Source organism: Agelaius tricolor, unplaced genomic scaffold (assembly GCF_023055355.1).
Source record: "Agelaius tricolor isolate 1412-34295 unplaced genomic scaffold, bAgeTri1.0.p SCAF_24, whole genome shotgun sequence".
NCBI classification, from domain to species: Eukaryota; Metazoa; Chordata; class Aves; order Passeriformes; family Icteridae; genus Agelaius; species Agelaius tricolor.
The window spans coordinates 10292897-10311640 of record NW_027269284.1 but is presented as its reverse complement, the minus strand read 5'-3'; the positions used below and the strand labels follow the sequence as shown (position 1 = coordinate 10311640).

General features: G+C 38.5%; 1 protein-coding gene across 3 annotated transcripts in view; it reads left to right on the top strand.

Annotated features, from left to right (window-relative positions):
* Positions 1–18744, top strand: part of EVC (EvC ciliary complex subunit 1) — a 50110-nt gene that overhangs the window by 10245 nt on the left and 21121 nt on the right. The window contains exons 7-11 of one of the 3 annotated variants that reach the window (XM_071447153.1): positions 1713–1850; positions 3689–3847; positions 5312–5528; positions 9126–9274; positions 12030–12128. In XM_071447153.1, the coding sequence (XP_071303254.1) occupies positions 1713–1850; positions 3689–3847; positions 5312–5528; positions 9126–9274; positions 12030–12128 (762 nt within the window). The remainder of the gene's footprint in view (positions 1–1712; positions 1851–3688; positions 3848–5311; positions 5529–9125; positions 9275–12029; positions 12129–18744) is intronic. The other 2 variants (XM_071447155.1, XM_071447154.1) reach the window with 2 other exon arrangements.

Below are 18744 nucleotides of genomic sequence, written 5' to 3'. Positions count from 1 at the left end.
GTACTTGCATTGTAGTCCATATGCCACTTCTGAACTGGAAGACATATATTGACAATCAATGTATTTCAGGTAGTCACAGTACTATTGTCAAGGTTGTTAGAAGGATCAAAAAGCTTTACAAAACTATAGAAAATAGGAGAGCTATTGGTTCCACTTTCTAGTTTAGAGCCACAGAAAAATCTGGATTGAGAAGCATATCTTGAGATTTTCTGGCCCAGCCTTCTGTAGGAAGCTTTGTCTTAGGTAAAGGTATCCAGTGCCCTGCCAATCCAAGTCTTGAATGTTTGTACTGAGAGCAGCCTAATCACAGCAGCAATTGTGCTTTTCTTACATGTAGATGGAATTTCACATCTGGACATTTGTCTATCAGCTCATGAGCACTAGTTGTCAAATACTTTGTACAGTCTCACAGTCTGTGAATTACTATAACAATTTCTTTAGTTGTACCCTATGATTCATATCAGAAGGTATTTTGTCTTAAAGCACTTTTCTGCCTTGAATCCTCAGGTTTAGTATTAAAACTTATTGTATTTACTAGATGAAAAGTGAGATTAGATGTGCAAAATCCTTTTACTGGTGGTCTTCTGGTAATGACTTCAAATTATAAACAGAGCTGATCTAGAATAGGCATTTTTCCTGATAGAACCTAATCCTCAGTGAAGTTTGATGGCATCGCTGTCCTCATGCTCCTAGGATGCTGCAAGACAAGGACTAAATCCAAATAATTAGATGCAATAATTGTCAGAGAAGTCCAGTTGTTTAAGTGCCAGTACAGAGTTTCTGTGTCCTATATGATGGAGAGAAAGATCTTGTAAACCTGACAGTCTTAGAGGACAGATATCATACAAGGAACAAGGCTGGTTATGAACACCATGTAAAAGAGATGTTACATGTTTCATTGCAGACAGCCTTTTCCACTTTTAATTCTGCATCATAAAAATTCATAGGATTTTGATGAAATTGTTAGTGAAGCTTGTCAAACTCTACTTACATTTCTTTAAGGCATAAAGGTATCAAGTTAATGCATTGATAGCCAAAAGTGGATGGTGTTAGAAGTCAGTGCTTGCTATGTAAGGCATGTTGCAGTGAAGGAAGAGTCACCCTTTTTACTATCAGCTTACTAGGCAATGGCATCAGACTAGTATTTGTCAACAACATTAGCTTTCATAAATAATCACCCTGGTTTCTAAAGGACTGAAAAACTGTGAAACCTCATGCAATCATGCAGCCTATAATGTGTCCCTTATGAGCATTACAGGTGTGTTCATCCATGTGTATTCATCCAGCACTCTGCAGGAATCACTATCTGATTATCACCAGGATACTTACCTGAGCTTTGAAACACAGCATGTACACTCGTAGCAGCCATTTAAGATGGGGTGCATGCATTTAAATAAAAACATTGGTAGATAGATTGTAGGGATTATTAGTGTAAAAGCTCTCGAAGCAGTGTTTACTGAATTCAGCAGAGATGGATTATGGTCTTGACTACTCACATCCTAGTGGAAATGTATGTATTTGTATTAAGTTTACTTCAGAGCTGCCATATATCTGGAGATTTCCTTGCTTGCTACAGAAAGTACATTACCATGAACAGAACTTTCTGAACACCTTCATTAGCAATGAGCCAGAACTGACATACAAATCCACTCCCAAATTTAGAAGTTATGTCTGTTTTTCTGTTTAAGTAATCACTTGATTTTTCCCCCCAGGATTTTGAAGAATTACAGAAACAACTTGACTCTAGACTCCAGAATACTGAAATGTCAGGAGCCCGTAACTCAGAGTTCCAGACTCTAGAAGACCTGGAAAGGAGGGAAAGGGAATATTCCGAGCACATAATAGATAATGTAACTTTCTATTTTTTTCTAAAATTTTATTTAATGTTATTCTTTTGGTAGGGAGTTCTTTAGTGCAATGGTTTTGTTGAGTAGTCCACAGTTAGTATTTTATATGTGTCCTGAAAATATTTTTACTTTGCCCCAGCAAAATATTTCCAGCTCCCTTTGGGTGTCAATATGTTTTTATAAATAAAACATTTTTTGTGCTTTTTGTAAAACAATACTGTTTTATCAGCTGAGAAATGTCTGGTGCTTGTCTGAGGATAAGATTTATTTCAAGCCTATGTATAGCCTGACTTTTAGGAATGTTATCCTCGCACCTTGCTTTTGTCAATCCTTGTAACTGAGTAAGGGAGTAATAAGAGCCTACAACTTTTTTCCAGCAGAAAGAAGTACTAAAACCATAGTTGCTGGGCAATGTTTTAGTATGTTTTGTGCATTTACTTCAGCAAAGCCTTTTTCTTTAGCAGCTTTCCATGTGAGAATATATTTACATTTTTTGATGTGAAAATACCGTTTGATAGCAGGCATTTGGTTTTTTTTTCTCTAAAGTAGGTTCACTATGTCAGTCTAGATTCAGGCTAGAAAACTGGAGGTTAAGAACATTCTATGTCCTATTCTCCAGTAAACTGAGTAATATTCTTCCCAGCCCTGTTTTGGAAGTTTGAGCAAATTGACTGCTGATGAAAATGAGAGAGTGACAGCTCTGTGAGCTGCCTGTGCTGATTGACTGTGGCACTTTAGCCCTGGACCAAACAGCCCATCACCTCAGCCTTGGGCCTTTTTCATACAGGAGTTAACATTTTCTAATGTCTGGTGCTTAAGTGCTTCCCTGGGAATTTTCTCTGCTTTCTCTGAGCCCTTCACTTTATAGTGGAAGTCCTGGTAACATTGGAACATCTGCGTCAAGTTTCTTTTGTACATTAACTTTGCTCAGTGGAAAAATGATTGTTTAGAGTTTTCCAGGGTTAGTCATGTAAAAATAATTGCTGGCAAACTTGCTGAGGAACATGAGGCATTTATTCACCAGCAGTGATCATCCTTCAGTGGCTCTGTCACTCTTGTGCCTGCTGATGCTTCTCGTTGTACTGAAAATAATTTCCCTCTATGCAGATTTGTATAGTTCAGTACCTCAGTCTTCCTCTGAGAATATAAAGGGGTTTTTGCCATACTCACAGGTGCCATAGTCACTTTTTTCCCCCCAAAATTCATGGGTACTTAATAGAAATCATGGTGATGGATGCATTTTTTTACCTTCACGTGAACGAGTAATCCCACAGAGCACAGAATATTGCCAGTGTACACAGTCATGTTTATGGAATCAGAACCTACAACTAGTAATTGTCCATATAATAATCTATTAGAATTGGCACATACACTGTGCTGACATAAAGTATTTGTGCTTATGTAGCATTTAGCTGTGAAAGGCTTTGATGGTGTAAAACAGTAATAATTTTCAGTTTTTCTTTTTTTGGTAAAAATGTTGTTTGACTAGAATACCTGCTCCTACAGCTAAATAAACTTGCCAGAATAAAAGGGATGCAGTTTATCTTCTAGGTTTTTACCATCAGTACTAAAAACACTATAGGGTCTTATAGATGCAATATGTAGAGAATTAACAAATTAACAAATTGGTGGAGATATATATATATATATATATCCACCACCCATATATTATATATATTATATATAAGTCTCTTTATCTTTGCAAATTGTTCAATATAACTAATACTGAGATCTGTCTGTGACTTGTATTTCAGTAGACTCATATATATGCCTCTTTCTGTAATGAAATACCAGATGATTAATGAGGGAACATGGGTTGTATTTTGATTCATATTCCACAGATGGAAGCCTTCTGGAAGCAGACTGACAAAGCCCAGCAGGATTTTTTGGACCAATCAAAATGCTCAAGTGCCAAAGCCACAAAGATAATGATGGATCTGACTGAGAAGATGATTGCAGTAGAAAGCTTGTTAAGTGAATCTCAAGACTTGCAGGTGATGGTAAAGTAAAAAAGAAATAAAAGTTGAGACGGATTTAGTCAATATGAGCAGAAAGAATTATGTCAGTGCAGAGTCTGTCAGTCCTGCCTCAGGAGTGATGTAGACTGCTTAATCCAGTTGTCTCTTTGAGCTTCATTGCTGAGAGCTCAACTTCCATTGCACTTTAGGAAGATTCATAGGAGGGTGAACTCTCTGCACTTGAGTTCTAATTCTCAGAATACCGTTTAGGTAGTCATAAGGAAAAAGTATTATTGATGCAGATGGTGAAGCAGGAGTGAGAGCGCAAGATCCAATAGATGGAGAATTGTTACTGTGGGCATTACAAAATTTCATTTTCTTTCAAAACACTTATTCCACTTTGACTGATAAATCCTAATTTAAATTTGAGGGTGATTGTGTGTACAGTGACTTTAATTTGAATTGAAAATTCTTATCAGCTCATAGGAATATAGTCTGAGGAAAGAACTGTGTTCATAAATGCATCAGCATTGTGCTTTATGTTGTGTTAAATCTAACTGATACCTTCTTGTTTTTTGCACAGGATATGCTGAAAGAGTTATATGTAATTTATATATTAACATACAATTGGAATCACTGCATTTATTAGTAATTTGGTGTATAAACAGATACAATAATTATTAGCTTGTTCGTTTTGCATTGGAGCAGCTCAGTAGACTGAGATATTCCTGCGTAAAGTCACTACTGTGATGATGCTGAAATCTCATTGCAGAGGTCATTGTAGGTACATCTCTATTAATTACAGTAGGTCAGAGAATCATAGAATCATTTGGTTTGAAAAAGAGCCCTGAGATCAAGTCCAGCTGTTAACTTAGTACAGCATTGTCAAACTCTCTCTAACCTTGCAGCATTGCTTAAAGCAGCTGCACTTTCACCCAGGAAATCTTTCCCTACTGTGATCATGGGCTCCTTCTTTAATAGTGCAATGAAAACTGCTAGGCAGTAGGCAATTATACTGATTTTTAGTATATGTATTGAACTCTCTCTGATTGTGTATTTGAAGGAATCACAGCATTATCTGAATCAGGTATGTGTCCTCATTTCAAAATGAGAACCTTTACTGGTGTGCCATATAGTATCTTGAAAAGAAGTCCAGGACTTCCATGTTGTCTTCTGTCCATCTATCCTCCTTTTGTATTTAACTTTTTTCTGCAAGGCTGTTATTTTCTTTTCCAGACTTAATGTCTTCTTGACAGCTACACATAATGAAAAACACCAATAATTTTAGATTAGCTCTTGCAACTGAACATGCAATAAACCTACTGCTAGCCTGCACTGATCAAAACTTTCAGAAGTATTTAAGTACATGAAGATGGTTATTCACATGGTTTTGAGAAACCTCAGTGGTTTTCTTTGTGGTTTGGGAATCAATAGTTCAATGAAAGGAAAGCACAACCTTCAAAGATACATTCTTGGTTTCTAAACAGGACTTTATGTTTGGTTTAGGACATTCAGGAAAGGTTATTCAACTGGGAGCTTATGGTGAAAATGATCGATTCACTGAAGTCCTCTATACCAGAAGAGTGTAAGGGCAGATTAAATACCGTGTCAAATATTCTGGACCACTTAACTGTAAAGAATAATCTTTCAGTCCGACAAAAGGAGGAGCTTCTAACAGACCTGCACAAGGCCTTCTGGGAACAGCTGGCACATTACAGTAATGGTGAGTTCTTAGACTGGATCTCATGACTTACATGAATTCTCATTGTCTTAAAGAGTAAAAAAAATGACAGCTTCAGCTCTATATACCTCTCTGTTTTAAAAAGATACTAATGAATTGGCCAGGATCAGTTTTATTCTGGAGGGTGTATGTTTAGAATGGGAACTTTGACTTCAGGCTTTTTATGTCTTGTTCCAGGTATTACTAGGTACTTACTCTGTAATTCACATAATCTAATTCCATTAATTTGAATTGTACTTGCTACAAGTATTTGTGATACTTCTCCATTTACTGTTCACATACCTGGCATTGCTGGTCATACTGGCTGACATAAGACACTGTCTTAGGATTTCTTGGTAGTATGTAAAGCCAGAAGCAGTTGTGCTATCACTCTTCTGAAAAGATAATGTTCAAGCTTAAGATCTTCCTATAAATCTCTCTTTTCTAATGTCAGACTAAAATACATCTAAAATGAAGTATTTCCTCTTCCTTTTACACCTCTTCATATTGCCTATCTGAAAAGTACACAGTCATAATAAAGTCTAGGCTGACTGACCCACTGATTTAAGGTTCTCCCTGTTTCATTTTGTATGTTACCTAATGCCCAGTGTTGAAAAATATAGCCCTATCTTCTCTGATAGGTGCTGTTTCAGGGCTCAGTGCCTCCCATCAGCACTCACAGCAAATAATGGTAAACATTTAGTCAGAAGGAAAATAATGCAAACCACTTCAACACAATTTCCAGAACCATTTCTGCTATTTTTGGACACATTTAAAGAAAATTGTCATAGCAAAATGGCATTAGGTTTAGAGTTCAGTGAACTGAATAGTCAGAATGAATGCAGTCTTGTTGCAGTATGTTCTTGCTGCAGTGCTGCTCACTCACTTTGGGCTCTTAGTGATGATAATTTGTGCCTTATCTCACAGTTATAAATTCACAGAATCACAGAATGGTTAAGACTGAAAGAACTTCTGGGGGTTGTATGGTCAACCCTGTCTGCTTAAGTTGGTTGAGCTACTGTTGGTTGCCCAGGATCATGTTCAGACAGCTTCTCTCTCCCAGAATGGAGACTCCACCTGGGCCACCTGTCCCAGTGCTCAGTCATCCTCATGGTAAAAGGAACCTCCCGTGTTTCAGTTTCTGGCAGCTGCCTCTGGTCCTTTTGTTGGGCACAACAGAAGAGAATGGCTCTGTCTTCTTTGTACCCACTCTCCAGGTGTTTGTATACTCAGGTGTTTATATACTTATTATGCTCAGATCCCCCCTGAGCCCTCTCTTCTCCACGCTGAACAGCCCCAGCTCTCTGAGCTTTGTCTCACAGGGGACATGCTCCAGTCCATTCATCCTTGTGGCCCTTTGTTGAATTCTCTTCAGTATCTCCATGTCTCCCTTGTACTTGGCTGTGGAGCACAGAACTGGACACAGCACTCCAGGTGTGGCCTAACCAGAGTTGAATGGAGGGAAAGGATCCCCTCCCTTTATCTGTTGGCTTACGTTCAACCTGGTGTCCACCAGAGCCCCAGGTCCTTTCCTGCCAAGCTGCTCTCCAGCTGGGCAGTCTCCAGCATGTGCTTGTGCCTGGGGTTGTTCCTCCCCAGGTGCAGCACTTTGCACTTCCCATTGTTAAACTTCAGAAGATTTGCATCAGCCCATTTCTCCAGCGTGTCAAGTACCCTGTGGATGGAAGTACAAGCATGTGTAGGTGTACCAGCCACTCCTCCCATTTTTTGTGACCTCTGCAGGCTTGCTAAATTTGCACTCTGCTCCATCATCCAGGTTATTAATGAAGCTACTGAGCAGAATTGTACTCAGTATTGAGCCCTGGGCTACACCAATAGGTGCTGGCTTCCAGGTGGACTTTGAGCAAGTTTTCAGTCCATCTCACTGCTCATCCATCCTCTTCTCTGTGAGGATCTGTCAGGAGACTGCATTGAAAACCTGCCTGAAGTCAGGGTAGCCAATATCCACCACTCTCCTGTCATCTACTGTGCCAATTATTTCATCACAGAAAGTGCTGCAGACTTGATCGTCTTTCAGAACATCTAGCTGTGTGAACAGTTTGCTGATATTCACAAAAACGTATATTGTGGTATAGTCTCTTTCATGGATGTTTGTTTCTAAAACTGTCTATGCCTAGTTCATAGTTTTCACATAGGTTCAGCCACCAACATTCTTTAAGCATAAATGGTTGTCTCTGGGTGATTTTTCCTGCTTTTTGTCAATTTTCACTTGTTCCTAAGCAAAAATACCTCTGTCAAGGCCTTTATTTTATGCAAAGTAGGTTTTTATAGTTATATATAGCTATATATAGCTATATATTATGGGTGGTACATCCTGTGTAGAAGAACATTATCAACCTCCTGGTTTTAGATAGAAATGAAATGTGCTTTAAAAAAAATTATCTGGAGTGCAGCATTTATTCCAATAGAGCCTTATGTTGACCTTTCTTATGAGCTTCTAAATACAAAAGTTAAACTCTACCTATAATTCACAGATACAAAGCCAGCAAGACTGTGTTCCTAGGGTACAAAATAAGGAGGTATTAAAGAATCAATAGTGTTTAAAAGTAAAACACTGCTACATTTATTTAAGTGATATTTTCATTACAGGCTTTCCTGTACTTTTGGTGCACCTTCAAGTGTTCTGTCAGTGCATCATCAGCCTATGGATAAACACAATAAATTAGCATGAAGAATAAATAACATTCTTGGTACTGCAGTACTGTGCTCCTTTTGTTTCTCTACAAAGTAATTTCTTGTAGTTAAAGCAGCTTAATGTAGTGACAGAACAGCAGCCACAGGTATCTGTTCTTTTGCATCTCCCTTTAGCTGCTTGTGTCAGGAGTGAAGTACTGCTCTGGGGCAGGGTAACTGGGGGAAATTAGTAAAATTTTTCTTAGGTGGACAGGCAATGAGACATGAAGTGGCAGAACATTTAAAGCAGTGATTGCACTCAGCAGCCCAGGATGCAAATAGGCTCTTTAATTTATATATCACTTGGAGCTACAGGGGGAATGAAGTGGGGAAGAATTTAGTCCCAAATAGTTCCCATTAGCAGCACGAAATTGGAGGGACCTTGACAACTTTTACTGCAGGTTCTTGGATGAGTCACTTTAGAAGTCTGTACGTATGGGCTGCATGCCAGTTCAAACTAATCTGAACTAGCACTGCTTTAGACCTTTTCTCCCCGCCATATGTTACTGCCCCTGTCCTTGCAGCAGCATTTGCATATCTTCAATTAGGTAATGAGACACTTACTGACCTTCTGAAGCAGGAGGGGGAGGTTTGGGGTGCTGCATGAAGCAATTTGTTTCTTGGACTAACACACTGCCTTTGCATAAACAGCAGCACCAGTGAAAGGGAGGGTGCAGGATGGTAGCAATCCAAAAACCTGATAGATTTAAGTGCCGTGTAACAATTTAGAAGTTCACATCTAAAAAGGCCATCAGGGTAAGAAGCAAATTTCAAATCCTGCATGGTGATTACTTGCCTATTTCACTCACTAACAGATCTCGGTGAGCTTATGTTGTGTGACAGCAGCAGATGTTGCTTTCTCCCTGTGGAGTTGTGGTGCCTAATTGTTTGTGGTTGATGTTCCAGAGTGCATGCAGCTAAGTAAAGAGCTGATCTGGAAACGGCTGCAGTGCCGTGCCAAGAAGAAGGAAGAGTTCAAACGCAGACAGGAAGCTGAACAAAGGAGTCTCCTTAGCAAAACTTTTCTTACTGAAGATGTTCATAATTTTCTCAAGGTGAACAAGTAAAAGCTTGTTTTCCCTGTTCTATTAGTTTTTAAAGCCAAATGTATTGCAGATTTCTCCCAGTTCCGTAAAACTGGGAATTTTGGGTCCTTGTGAGAATCATGTGTGGTGGAACAGGTGGACAGGGTCAGAGCCCCTGTTGCCATGGCTGTTCCTGCAGTGTTGGTGGTGTTGCATTGGAAGAGAATGCCAATGGGGTTAATGCAAAATTGCATGTTTGGTAGAAAACATCTTTTGCTTACCTACTGTGTGTTTGCTTTAAGACAGGAAATACCTGGAGGAAACTATCCAGCCTGCATTACAGAAGGAAACAGTCTGCACTGGTCTAATTGCTTTTCTATGAGTGGGGTTACTGAGGCTCAAAAGATTTACCAAATTTCAGAGAAGTAGAGGAAAAACTAATTATGATCTCTGGCAGGATGCCTTAGAGAAGGCTTGCCGTTGATAATTTAATATGGTATACAGTGGCCAGTGTAATGTTTTTGTGCTCATATTTTCTATAGAGATTTGTTGTTATTGTTCCGAATGAATATACAAAATTAGAGTTCTTAGCTGTAAATGCTGAGAGCTGCAAAATTCAAGTAACTGCTGGGAACTGCAAACCCAAGTTATTAAGAATTAAAAAAAAATCAATATTCAATTTTCATGAAAATAAATAATTTAAGTTGAAAGTGGTTACATCCAGCATTTAACTTTTGATGAAATCCAATAACTTAGATAAAATTATTGTATGAGAAGACCCAGATTCCAACTGCAGCAATCTATCAGAATTTATTGGTCTTAACACTGTAGTTTTGTACTGTGGGGCCATGTTCTTTAATTATATTGTATGACTTGGATAAAGCAGTTACTATTTCTGTATGCACACCTGCCTGGCACCACCTTACTCCAAAACAAGTAGAGCAATTTTACACCTTTGGCTTTTCATAAAACCAAACTTGAGACAAGTCTGTCACACATTTTTGTAGCCAGTGTGCACTTGTGAATGTATTTTCCTTTTAGACATCATTGGACACTCTTGGACACATCCCAGATTCATTGAACAAAGCTTAAAAATGTTGCTGTAAGATCCCTTCCCTACTAAGGTAGAGCCACACAGCTTTGTGTTTAACTAAGCCTACTCAACAGCTTTCTGACAGGCTGAGCAGGGAGGGGCAACTTGCACTTCTTGCTGCAGGACAGAACACAGCTGAGTTTTAGGATTGTGAAATGCCTATGTACAAATTAAGAAAGTCAGAAATGTAATTCTTTCTGCTGCACAGTGGGAGAGTCTTTTGTCCCAGAACAGATGGGGTCTTAAGTGCAGAAACTCTTCAAAGAACAAGAAAAATTTGTACCTGCAGCTCCCATGGTTTGACTTAAATATTTAAAAATAACTTAAATAGTGCAGTAATTATTTTGTGAGAACAATCCAGTTGGCACTGAGGAGCTATTTTAAGTTTGTTTCATAATTTCATATCCAGCCCAACAGTAAGGAATTGGTCAGAAAGCCTCACCATGAGCACAGAGCTGTACTCATCAAAAACACTTCTTTCCTCTGCCTTTCCCCCTTCACCTCATCAAGGGTCCACACCACCATGGTAGCAGCCTTGCCAGTAACTGACCTTTCTGCTGAATTTTAAGTGGTTGCCAATTATGATAGTGGATCTTGCAATAAGCCTCATTCACATCAGATTGCTCTGAACACGAGTAAGGTGGTAACAACTGAGTTGCTGCAGATCTGATTTTTTTATGACAGAATGAGATATATAGTAAAGGTTAGAGTTCCTATATCATTCTTTCTCCTTCATCTATGTTTCTGTTGGAAAAGGAGGATTTTAATTTTGTCTTTTACTTCAGAGAATACGGGAATGACCAATGAAGAACACAAACCATAAAGTGTCAGTTGCAGTAATCCAGTCTGGCTCTGCCTACCCACGGTGGAAATACAAGTTATAGCAGTTAATTTGTCAACTTCTGTCATAAAGTATGACTCCGTGACATGTGTGAGCTTTCAAGTCTACCTCTACAAGAATGCTGAAGCATTTATGGGCACTTTGGTCCTCTTTAGAAGAGCTCTATTGACATACCTAATGAAAAAAAATATATTTACCATGGGAGTAATAGGGAGGACTTGGCAGATTAAATCAAAATATAGAATACTTATGTATAATGCTACTCATTAGTCTGTAGGTTGAGGTAGTCTTTGTCTGTGAAATATAATCTTCCATGAGCCTGCCAACACAGTCACAGTCCTTACATGAAGAAAAAAATTGCATCCCTTCTCAAACTGGGACCAAGGACTAAGTCAGGACCACATCATAGATCAGCCTTTTAGGAACCACCATGGAACATGGTGACCACCCCCAGTGCAAAATCCCTGTACAGTGTGATACAGCTGCAACTCAGGTGTCTCATGGTGATGTCACATGGCTGTTCTGCACCTCATAGTAATGGCTATGATGTAGGGATATTCATACACTGGAAAACAGGTTTCAAGTCAGATCATTTCACATGTTTTGTAGTAGTATTTATATATTATTTGACCCCATATTGCTGAGGCTAAGGAATTTTATACTCAAGACTGGAAAAGCTCAAATTAAGGTGGTAAGGCAAGTTCCATTTCCCTCTGAGTCATGGTTCCAGGTAAACAATTGCTGTTGTAGTGATACATGGGAAGAGCATCAAGGAAGAAAAGGGAAGCATCTGAAAAGATCTATTAAGATCTTTTCAGCTATTTAGATACACCTACTGTGTTTCTTTTTAGGCTTACCATGGGCTGATGGAGAAACACAGGCAAGCACAGTGGGAACTGGAGGAGGAGGATGACTGTGAGAGCACAGAGGCTGTCGCTGATCTCTACAAGGTGCCACTTCTAGTGATAAATGTCATTTTCTAAATTAATTTTGAAGATTGCCTAACCTCACTGCAGTGTCAGGTCTTGGGGAGGATTGGGGAATTGCAGGAAGGATCACCTCCAGGAGTTACAGCTCCAGAAAGCTAGGCTGACAAAGCAGAAAATGGAGACAGGACAGTAGTCTTCCATATTAGCTTGCCCTTTCCATTATCTTCCCAAAACACTATGTTTCCTAACCTCATATTAGTCAGAAAATGCCTGCATGGTCTGCCAAAACATGCTGCCCAGGTGGCTGACAAGGCTGCAGTAATGTTGAGAGCCTACAATGTCATTACTACAGGAGGGAGATCTCATTTATGTGGCATAATTATCTCTTCTGCACTGTCGTGGATGGTACTATTCTAAATGAACTTCACTACATCTCCAAAGACAATCTTTTCATTCATTACTCACAGAGAATTTTTTTTATTTCTAGTTAGTTCCCTGAAATAGGTTCAGATCTTTGGTGTAAGTAATATTTTTATGCTTCTTTTTGTTACTGATTTGGAAAATTCTAGGTGCTTCATGCTTTTGCATCATCTTTAATTATTTTCTGTCTATGCAGAAAAAATTGATAATATGATCTGTCTGGTGAAGCTCAAAACCATAGTCAGTAGTGACCCTTAATTAGGCTGGAACTAATCACTTTCAGCTCAACAGGATCCTTGTCATGATTAATTATGACCAGATAGGGATATTGTGGAAACTTGTGGTCCCTATCATATACAGCTAATATACCCATACAATCTTAATTAGCAGTAGTCCACATGCACTTTTTCAAATTCATTTGATAAAAAAAAGTGAATCAGAGGAGATTAAATGCACAAAGCTGTGTAATATAAGAAAAATCAACATGTTTGCTGATATTATTGTGCTCAGTTCATCATCCATAGTTACTAAGTCTCCATCCCCTTCCTCAATTCATGTGAAGTCTGGAGACTAAACAGTTTTTTTTATCTTACAGAGTTCCTCCTCATTTGTGAAATTATATTGCTTTCCTTTATTGTGTACTCTACTTTAGTTACACTAAGACAGGACTGAAAATCCTATTTCTTTCAGTACTAAGCTAAGTTTTCTTTCCCACTAAAGAATAATTGGTTTGGATAAATTAAGTTTTTCTAGAATTGCCAGGTTGCCAGGAGAACTGCACAAACTTGAACTCTGCCAGTTCACCGAGCTCTAGGCCATTATATTCCATATTACAGCTGCTCTCCTCTGACTAGACCCTAACACTGCCAGACATGAAAAACTCCATGGACTGTGATCCAACTGGCATCTGTTAAATGAGCATCCACAAATCTTTATTTCCACTTTTTTTTTCTGCAATAAAACATTTTTACTGTGATATTTAATATAATGAGCAACTACCCTTCCTCCCCTTAACTTAACCCCAAATAGAGATCCTATGAACTGTTTTAAGAGAGGAGGCTGCTTTTGAATATACCTTATAAGCGAGGAAGAAGAGATAATACAAATGAGCATAGCCCCACTGAAGGTAAATGGGGTAAATGGGGCTGTTCTGACTTCTACAGCTGAGGACAGTGCAGTGGTTGCATGTTTTCCATAGCCAGGGGCATAAAAGCAAAAGTAGACTTGCTGTTAAAGGAAGTGCAGCATGTACAAGCACAAGTCTTTCCCTGGGCAGCAGGACTTTGCCTCTTCACTTATTTGCTCCAGGTTTGTTATAGGAAGAAGCTCTGCTGCTGTTGGGAGAGGCAAGGCAGCAGTGGGATGATGACAGGGATTTGGGATCCTCCCCAGTGCAGTTGTGTGGCTGCAGCTCAAGTAGAGTCAAACAAGCAGGCATTAACAAGCTGGGAACCAGCCAGCCTCACATGGCAGCAGTCAGCTCTGTGATACACACCTATGTCCCCACTGGGTTTGCACCACAGTCCTGTGTAGAACCAGCTAGTTTGGGCATTTGTGTAAACACTGCAAAGCCTGATGTTGCCTTTCCAGAGGATCTGCACTCCCTGAAGCTTAGCTGACAGTCATTTGCCTTGCAAATGGAGAAGCTGAAACATGATCTCAATGAAAAAGGTGATGTTAAAATATAAGGAAGAGGTTACCATGTGGCTGGGGAACCAGTGAGTATTCTCAGGACAAAAGAAAAGGTGTTACTAACCAGTGAGTATTCTCAGGACAGAGGAAAAGGTGTTACTAACCTGTCAGTATTCTCAGGACAGAAGAAAAGGTGCTACTAAGTGCCATTCCCTTGTGGAAGATCCTTAGCTTGTTCTCACAGTGCTCTTCTAAGCCCTTATCAAATTTCTATGCCTTTTTCATTTTTTTCATTTTTTGCTCTTTAAACAGATCAAGATAGATTTATATAACCCTCTAGCACTAGAGAAGTCTGTACTGCTACAGTACATTGAAGAATTATCCAAATTGGTGAATAAATATGTAAAAATTCAATGATCTGGAAGCTGAGTGTGTTTGCATAGAATAATTGAGTAGGTTTGTTTTGTGTATGCATGAATAAATCAATTAAAATGATTTAACCAAGGTCAATGGAATCTGTTGATGCCTGAGTGAATGAATGAGTTATATTTGGAGGATAGTGTAGGACTTCTCAGCCACACTAGTGGATTAAAAGAGTGTGCTGTAGGTGAATAGTCTGTGTCTAGACACAGGCTCCATAACTAGTTTTCAAAATGTGTGTTGAAGAATGAGGGCAAATGATTTTTGATTATCACAGTATATCATAACTGAAGGGAAAATTGTGCGAAGATAATTGAATGGATCAGCTTAATATTTTCATGAACAGGGACTGCACAGTTATCCTGTATACAAGAGATTTTGTACTGTTTTAACCATAATTTTCTTTTACATGGCAGCAATAACACACCACCCACCCCACTCCCTGCCCCTGTATGTCAAACCTGTCTCAAGTTTAACATATCAGATAATTACCAGCATTTAATATTTTCCCTCTTTTTTCTTGTTGTTGTTGTTGTTGTGTGAACGACCTGTGTATTTCAGTAGGGAAAAGAGAAGTGAAGAGGTTGGGGGATAACACTATTATTAAGAAAACAGACATGCAGATTGCACAAAGGAAATCAATTAACAGCTAGTAATGTACTAGTAATTAACATTACATAGTACATGGTAAGATAGGTCTTTTTCTTCTGCCTTAATTTCAAAACCATGAAAGCAAAATTTGTTGTCATTTATAATTCCCCTTTGCTGATAGCCATTCACCAGAATGTTCCTTAATTTGGCTTGGGAATAAAATGCACAAAAATTTAGACCAAAAGCTATTGAGTCATGAGTGTTATCAGTGAGCAAGGCAGTAGACATCTTTTGAATGAGTAGACATAAATGTGAGTTTGAGGAAAAGGATTTGATTTTGTCTGTTGTTAATAAAAGGGAGAAAAAATATTTTTGACAAGATAAAAAGCGGAGATTCCCAGAGACTTACTCTTTCATTACTTTCCTTATGTAATTTTGTTAACATGAGATATAGTTAGGGATGCTGGACTGCATTTTTGGGTACCAAGAGCTGGCATCTTTTTTAGGGGGAATCAGTTTGTCTCAGGTGGAAATCCCTATCAAGAGACCTCCACCTCAAAAGCTCACTTTTGAAATTTTTGCCCTGTAACTTCCCCAAAAATACAGCATCATCTGATAGATTAAATCTGTGAACTCATGCCATGGGAGCCCATTCCAATTCTGGATTTGAGCACTATTAGTTTCCTTTTGGTTGCTTCAGTCAAAGCTGATACAAGGTATCTGGTAGGGGTAGCCTTCATTCTGAAGTCTTCCTCTTGCCTTACTGCATAAGAAAATGGATTTTACCACTATACAGATTCACAATTGGCTAATAGTTAGACCTCATGAGGGACATAACCTTACCAACAAAGGCATATTTCTAAAAAAGGAGTACCAAAAGAGAAGATTGAAACTGCCTCCTGAATAAATCAAAGACCAGTGAGGGGGCAAGACTGATATTTCAATAGACCTCCATTTTAAATGTGTGGAAATCAAACAGTGGAGCTTTTTTATTAACTTGTGCTAAGGATGACTTCAATGTCACTGTGCTTTTTGGATGTTAGGATGCTTGAAAGCAGGTTGAGTTTTCATTTTCCAATTGACCTTCCAGAATTCTTCACATGGAAGAAAGAAGTACATGCAGTCAGCTTTTCCCTGTTTTGAGTGGTGTATCTGCTGAGACTGTACTGTATCTCAGTATCTTCTGAGTGGATGTGAAGTATCTTGTAGTGGCCAGTGGTGTGTGTGTCCAGTGTCCCAGAATTTTTGATGTATTTATGGGATATATGATGTGAGTTTGAATCTCTGTCCTTTGTAAGGTACAATATGGTTTGGGAGATGAATCTCTTACCTCCTAACCAAGTGTCCTAGCCACTGAGCTGCTGGAGGTACATGCAACAGTATTCCACAGCTTTGATCAGATACTTAGTTCCTTCAGTAAAATGTTCTATCACAAGTTAACAAGTAGTTGTGCAGTTGCCTCTTTGAGATAATATATACTTTTCAGTGGCTGGCATGTAAAATAAACTGCAACCAGCCTTTCTAACCAGCCTTTTCTTGCTTCACAATTTCACTATTCACTCATCTATATGTAGGAACCTTTTAATCTTTTAGGTTTATGGGGGAGAATTAATATTGTTCTTTGAGTGAAATCTGATAAGCTATTTATCTCCCCTGTATTTTGACAAAATTATATATTTACTGCCTTGTTTAAAATTCAGATGCACTCAGCATTTTAATCTAAGCCCATTTTATTTCCATGTGTACCCCATGGTATTTCTTTATGCTTGATGTATTTCTCTGGGGATTTTTTTGAAAAGCTTTGAGATTGACTGCCAGGTACTACAAACAGGTTCATTCAATACTGCAATCAGCTATTCTATTAATAGAATCAATTTGAATAAATTTCATCAAGTCAAAACTCTAAAAACAAGAGATGGCATATCAGGAAGCTTGTAAAAAATATTTGTAGAGGCTCTAGTCCAAAAATAAGATCCTGGAAGCACTACTGATTTTCCTTTTCTTTTTTATTTCTTTCCTGTGAAAAATAACTTTCCTAATACATCATGTGCCATCCCTACTCACAGACAGACTTTATTGCAGTTTGAAACCAAGTACATTCCTTAGAGTACAGATAGTTTTGCACTATTTTGTTAGCTTGAGTCACTGGGTAGAATTCAATCACATCTACAATCTTTCCTAAATGTAGACTTAGTATTTCCCTCCCAAAGTTTTAAAGGCCATTTTGCCACATTTTTAAGTGCTGCATTAAACAGCATGGCCACTGTGTTTTCCCTGTGGTGTGGCCTCTGGGTACAGCATGCAAAGGCTGCCTGGGCTCTGATGTCCATGTGATTGTCACATTAGTGAAGTGATATACATAAATAATTCTGTGGGAACAAGACCTAACCACATTTTTCTTCAGTACCTGTCCCCACTGTGATAGTGCCAAAGGTAAGCATACAGTGTAATTTGAAGGTGCAGGGGGTACAGGCAGAACAAAATGTCATTGACAACAAGGAACAAAATACCATATTTTTGTTCTGTGCAAAATATTCCATAGCAAAGAATAATAGTAACAGGGCTGTGAGTGTGCCAAGGAAATGCTATCAGTTCCACAGCAAAATGTGTTTAAAAGGGATTTAGATGCCACTGTTAAAGAATAGAATTCCTTAACACCCTGCCTGAGATCTTTTGATCTACTGCAGTAAAATTCCATGGACTCCTCTAGACTCCTTCTGAACTATTTCAGACCCAATAGAAATTCTTATATCAGTGAACACCCAGTAAAGGCAGGAGAATTAATGTGTCCTGAAAGGCTGGTAAAGCTCACAGGAGAGATTACAAAGATAGAGCCATTATTCTTTAAATGTTGTATGAGATATATAGATTAGAAGTGCAGTTTCTTTGAGTTTATGTTAAACCTGAGAACTTGGAGTCTTGGATTTTAAAATAACAGCAGAGAATTCAAGCAAATCATTTGGCATTGCTTTTTCCAAGCTAAGCCAGGCCCACAACTACACAGATTATTAGGATGGTATAAATCATGCCTCTTGTTATAACAAGAACTTGTAATATAATAATTAAGGAGTAGGGGCAATAATCCTTCAGCACAGGATACACCTGTGTAGCAAATGTTCCCCTAATGATACTGTCATGTCTAGATTGTGAGCAATCACTAGAAATGGCAAAAGTATTATCAGAAGTTAGATATTATGTTGGGTCTTTGACTACTAATTCTCATACTTACATCCAGTAATCATTTTCAAAAAGCTGTAGTCCAATTTGCAAGAATTTAGAATAATTTGAGATTAAAGAAAGCCAGTGGGATCTGGATTCTGAAAATCCTGCCTTCTTTAAACAGGTAAGAGAGTGGAAAGAGCTGAGACAGCTCATTTCAGAGGTGTAGTGAACATGTTTTTTAGTGTTGTGCCTCAGTTTTATCCATAAGAAGAGGTTACTGCAGGGAGCTGTTAAGCTATTTATTGTTTGTGAAACAGCTAATTAATATGGTGATTAGCATCCTAGAGGGATCATAGGAGGAAAATAATAATTTAGTACTCAGTGCACAGCTTGTATATTTTATAATAAATGA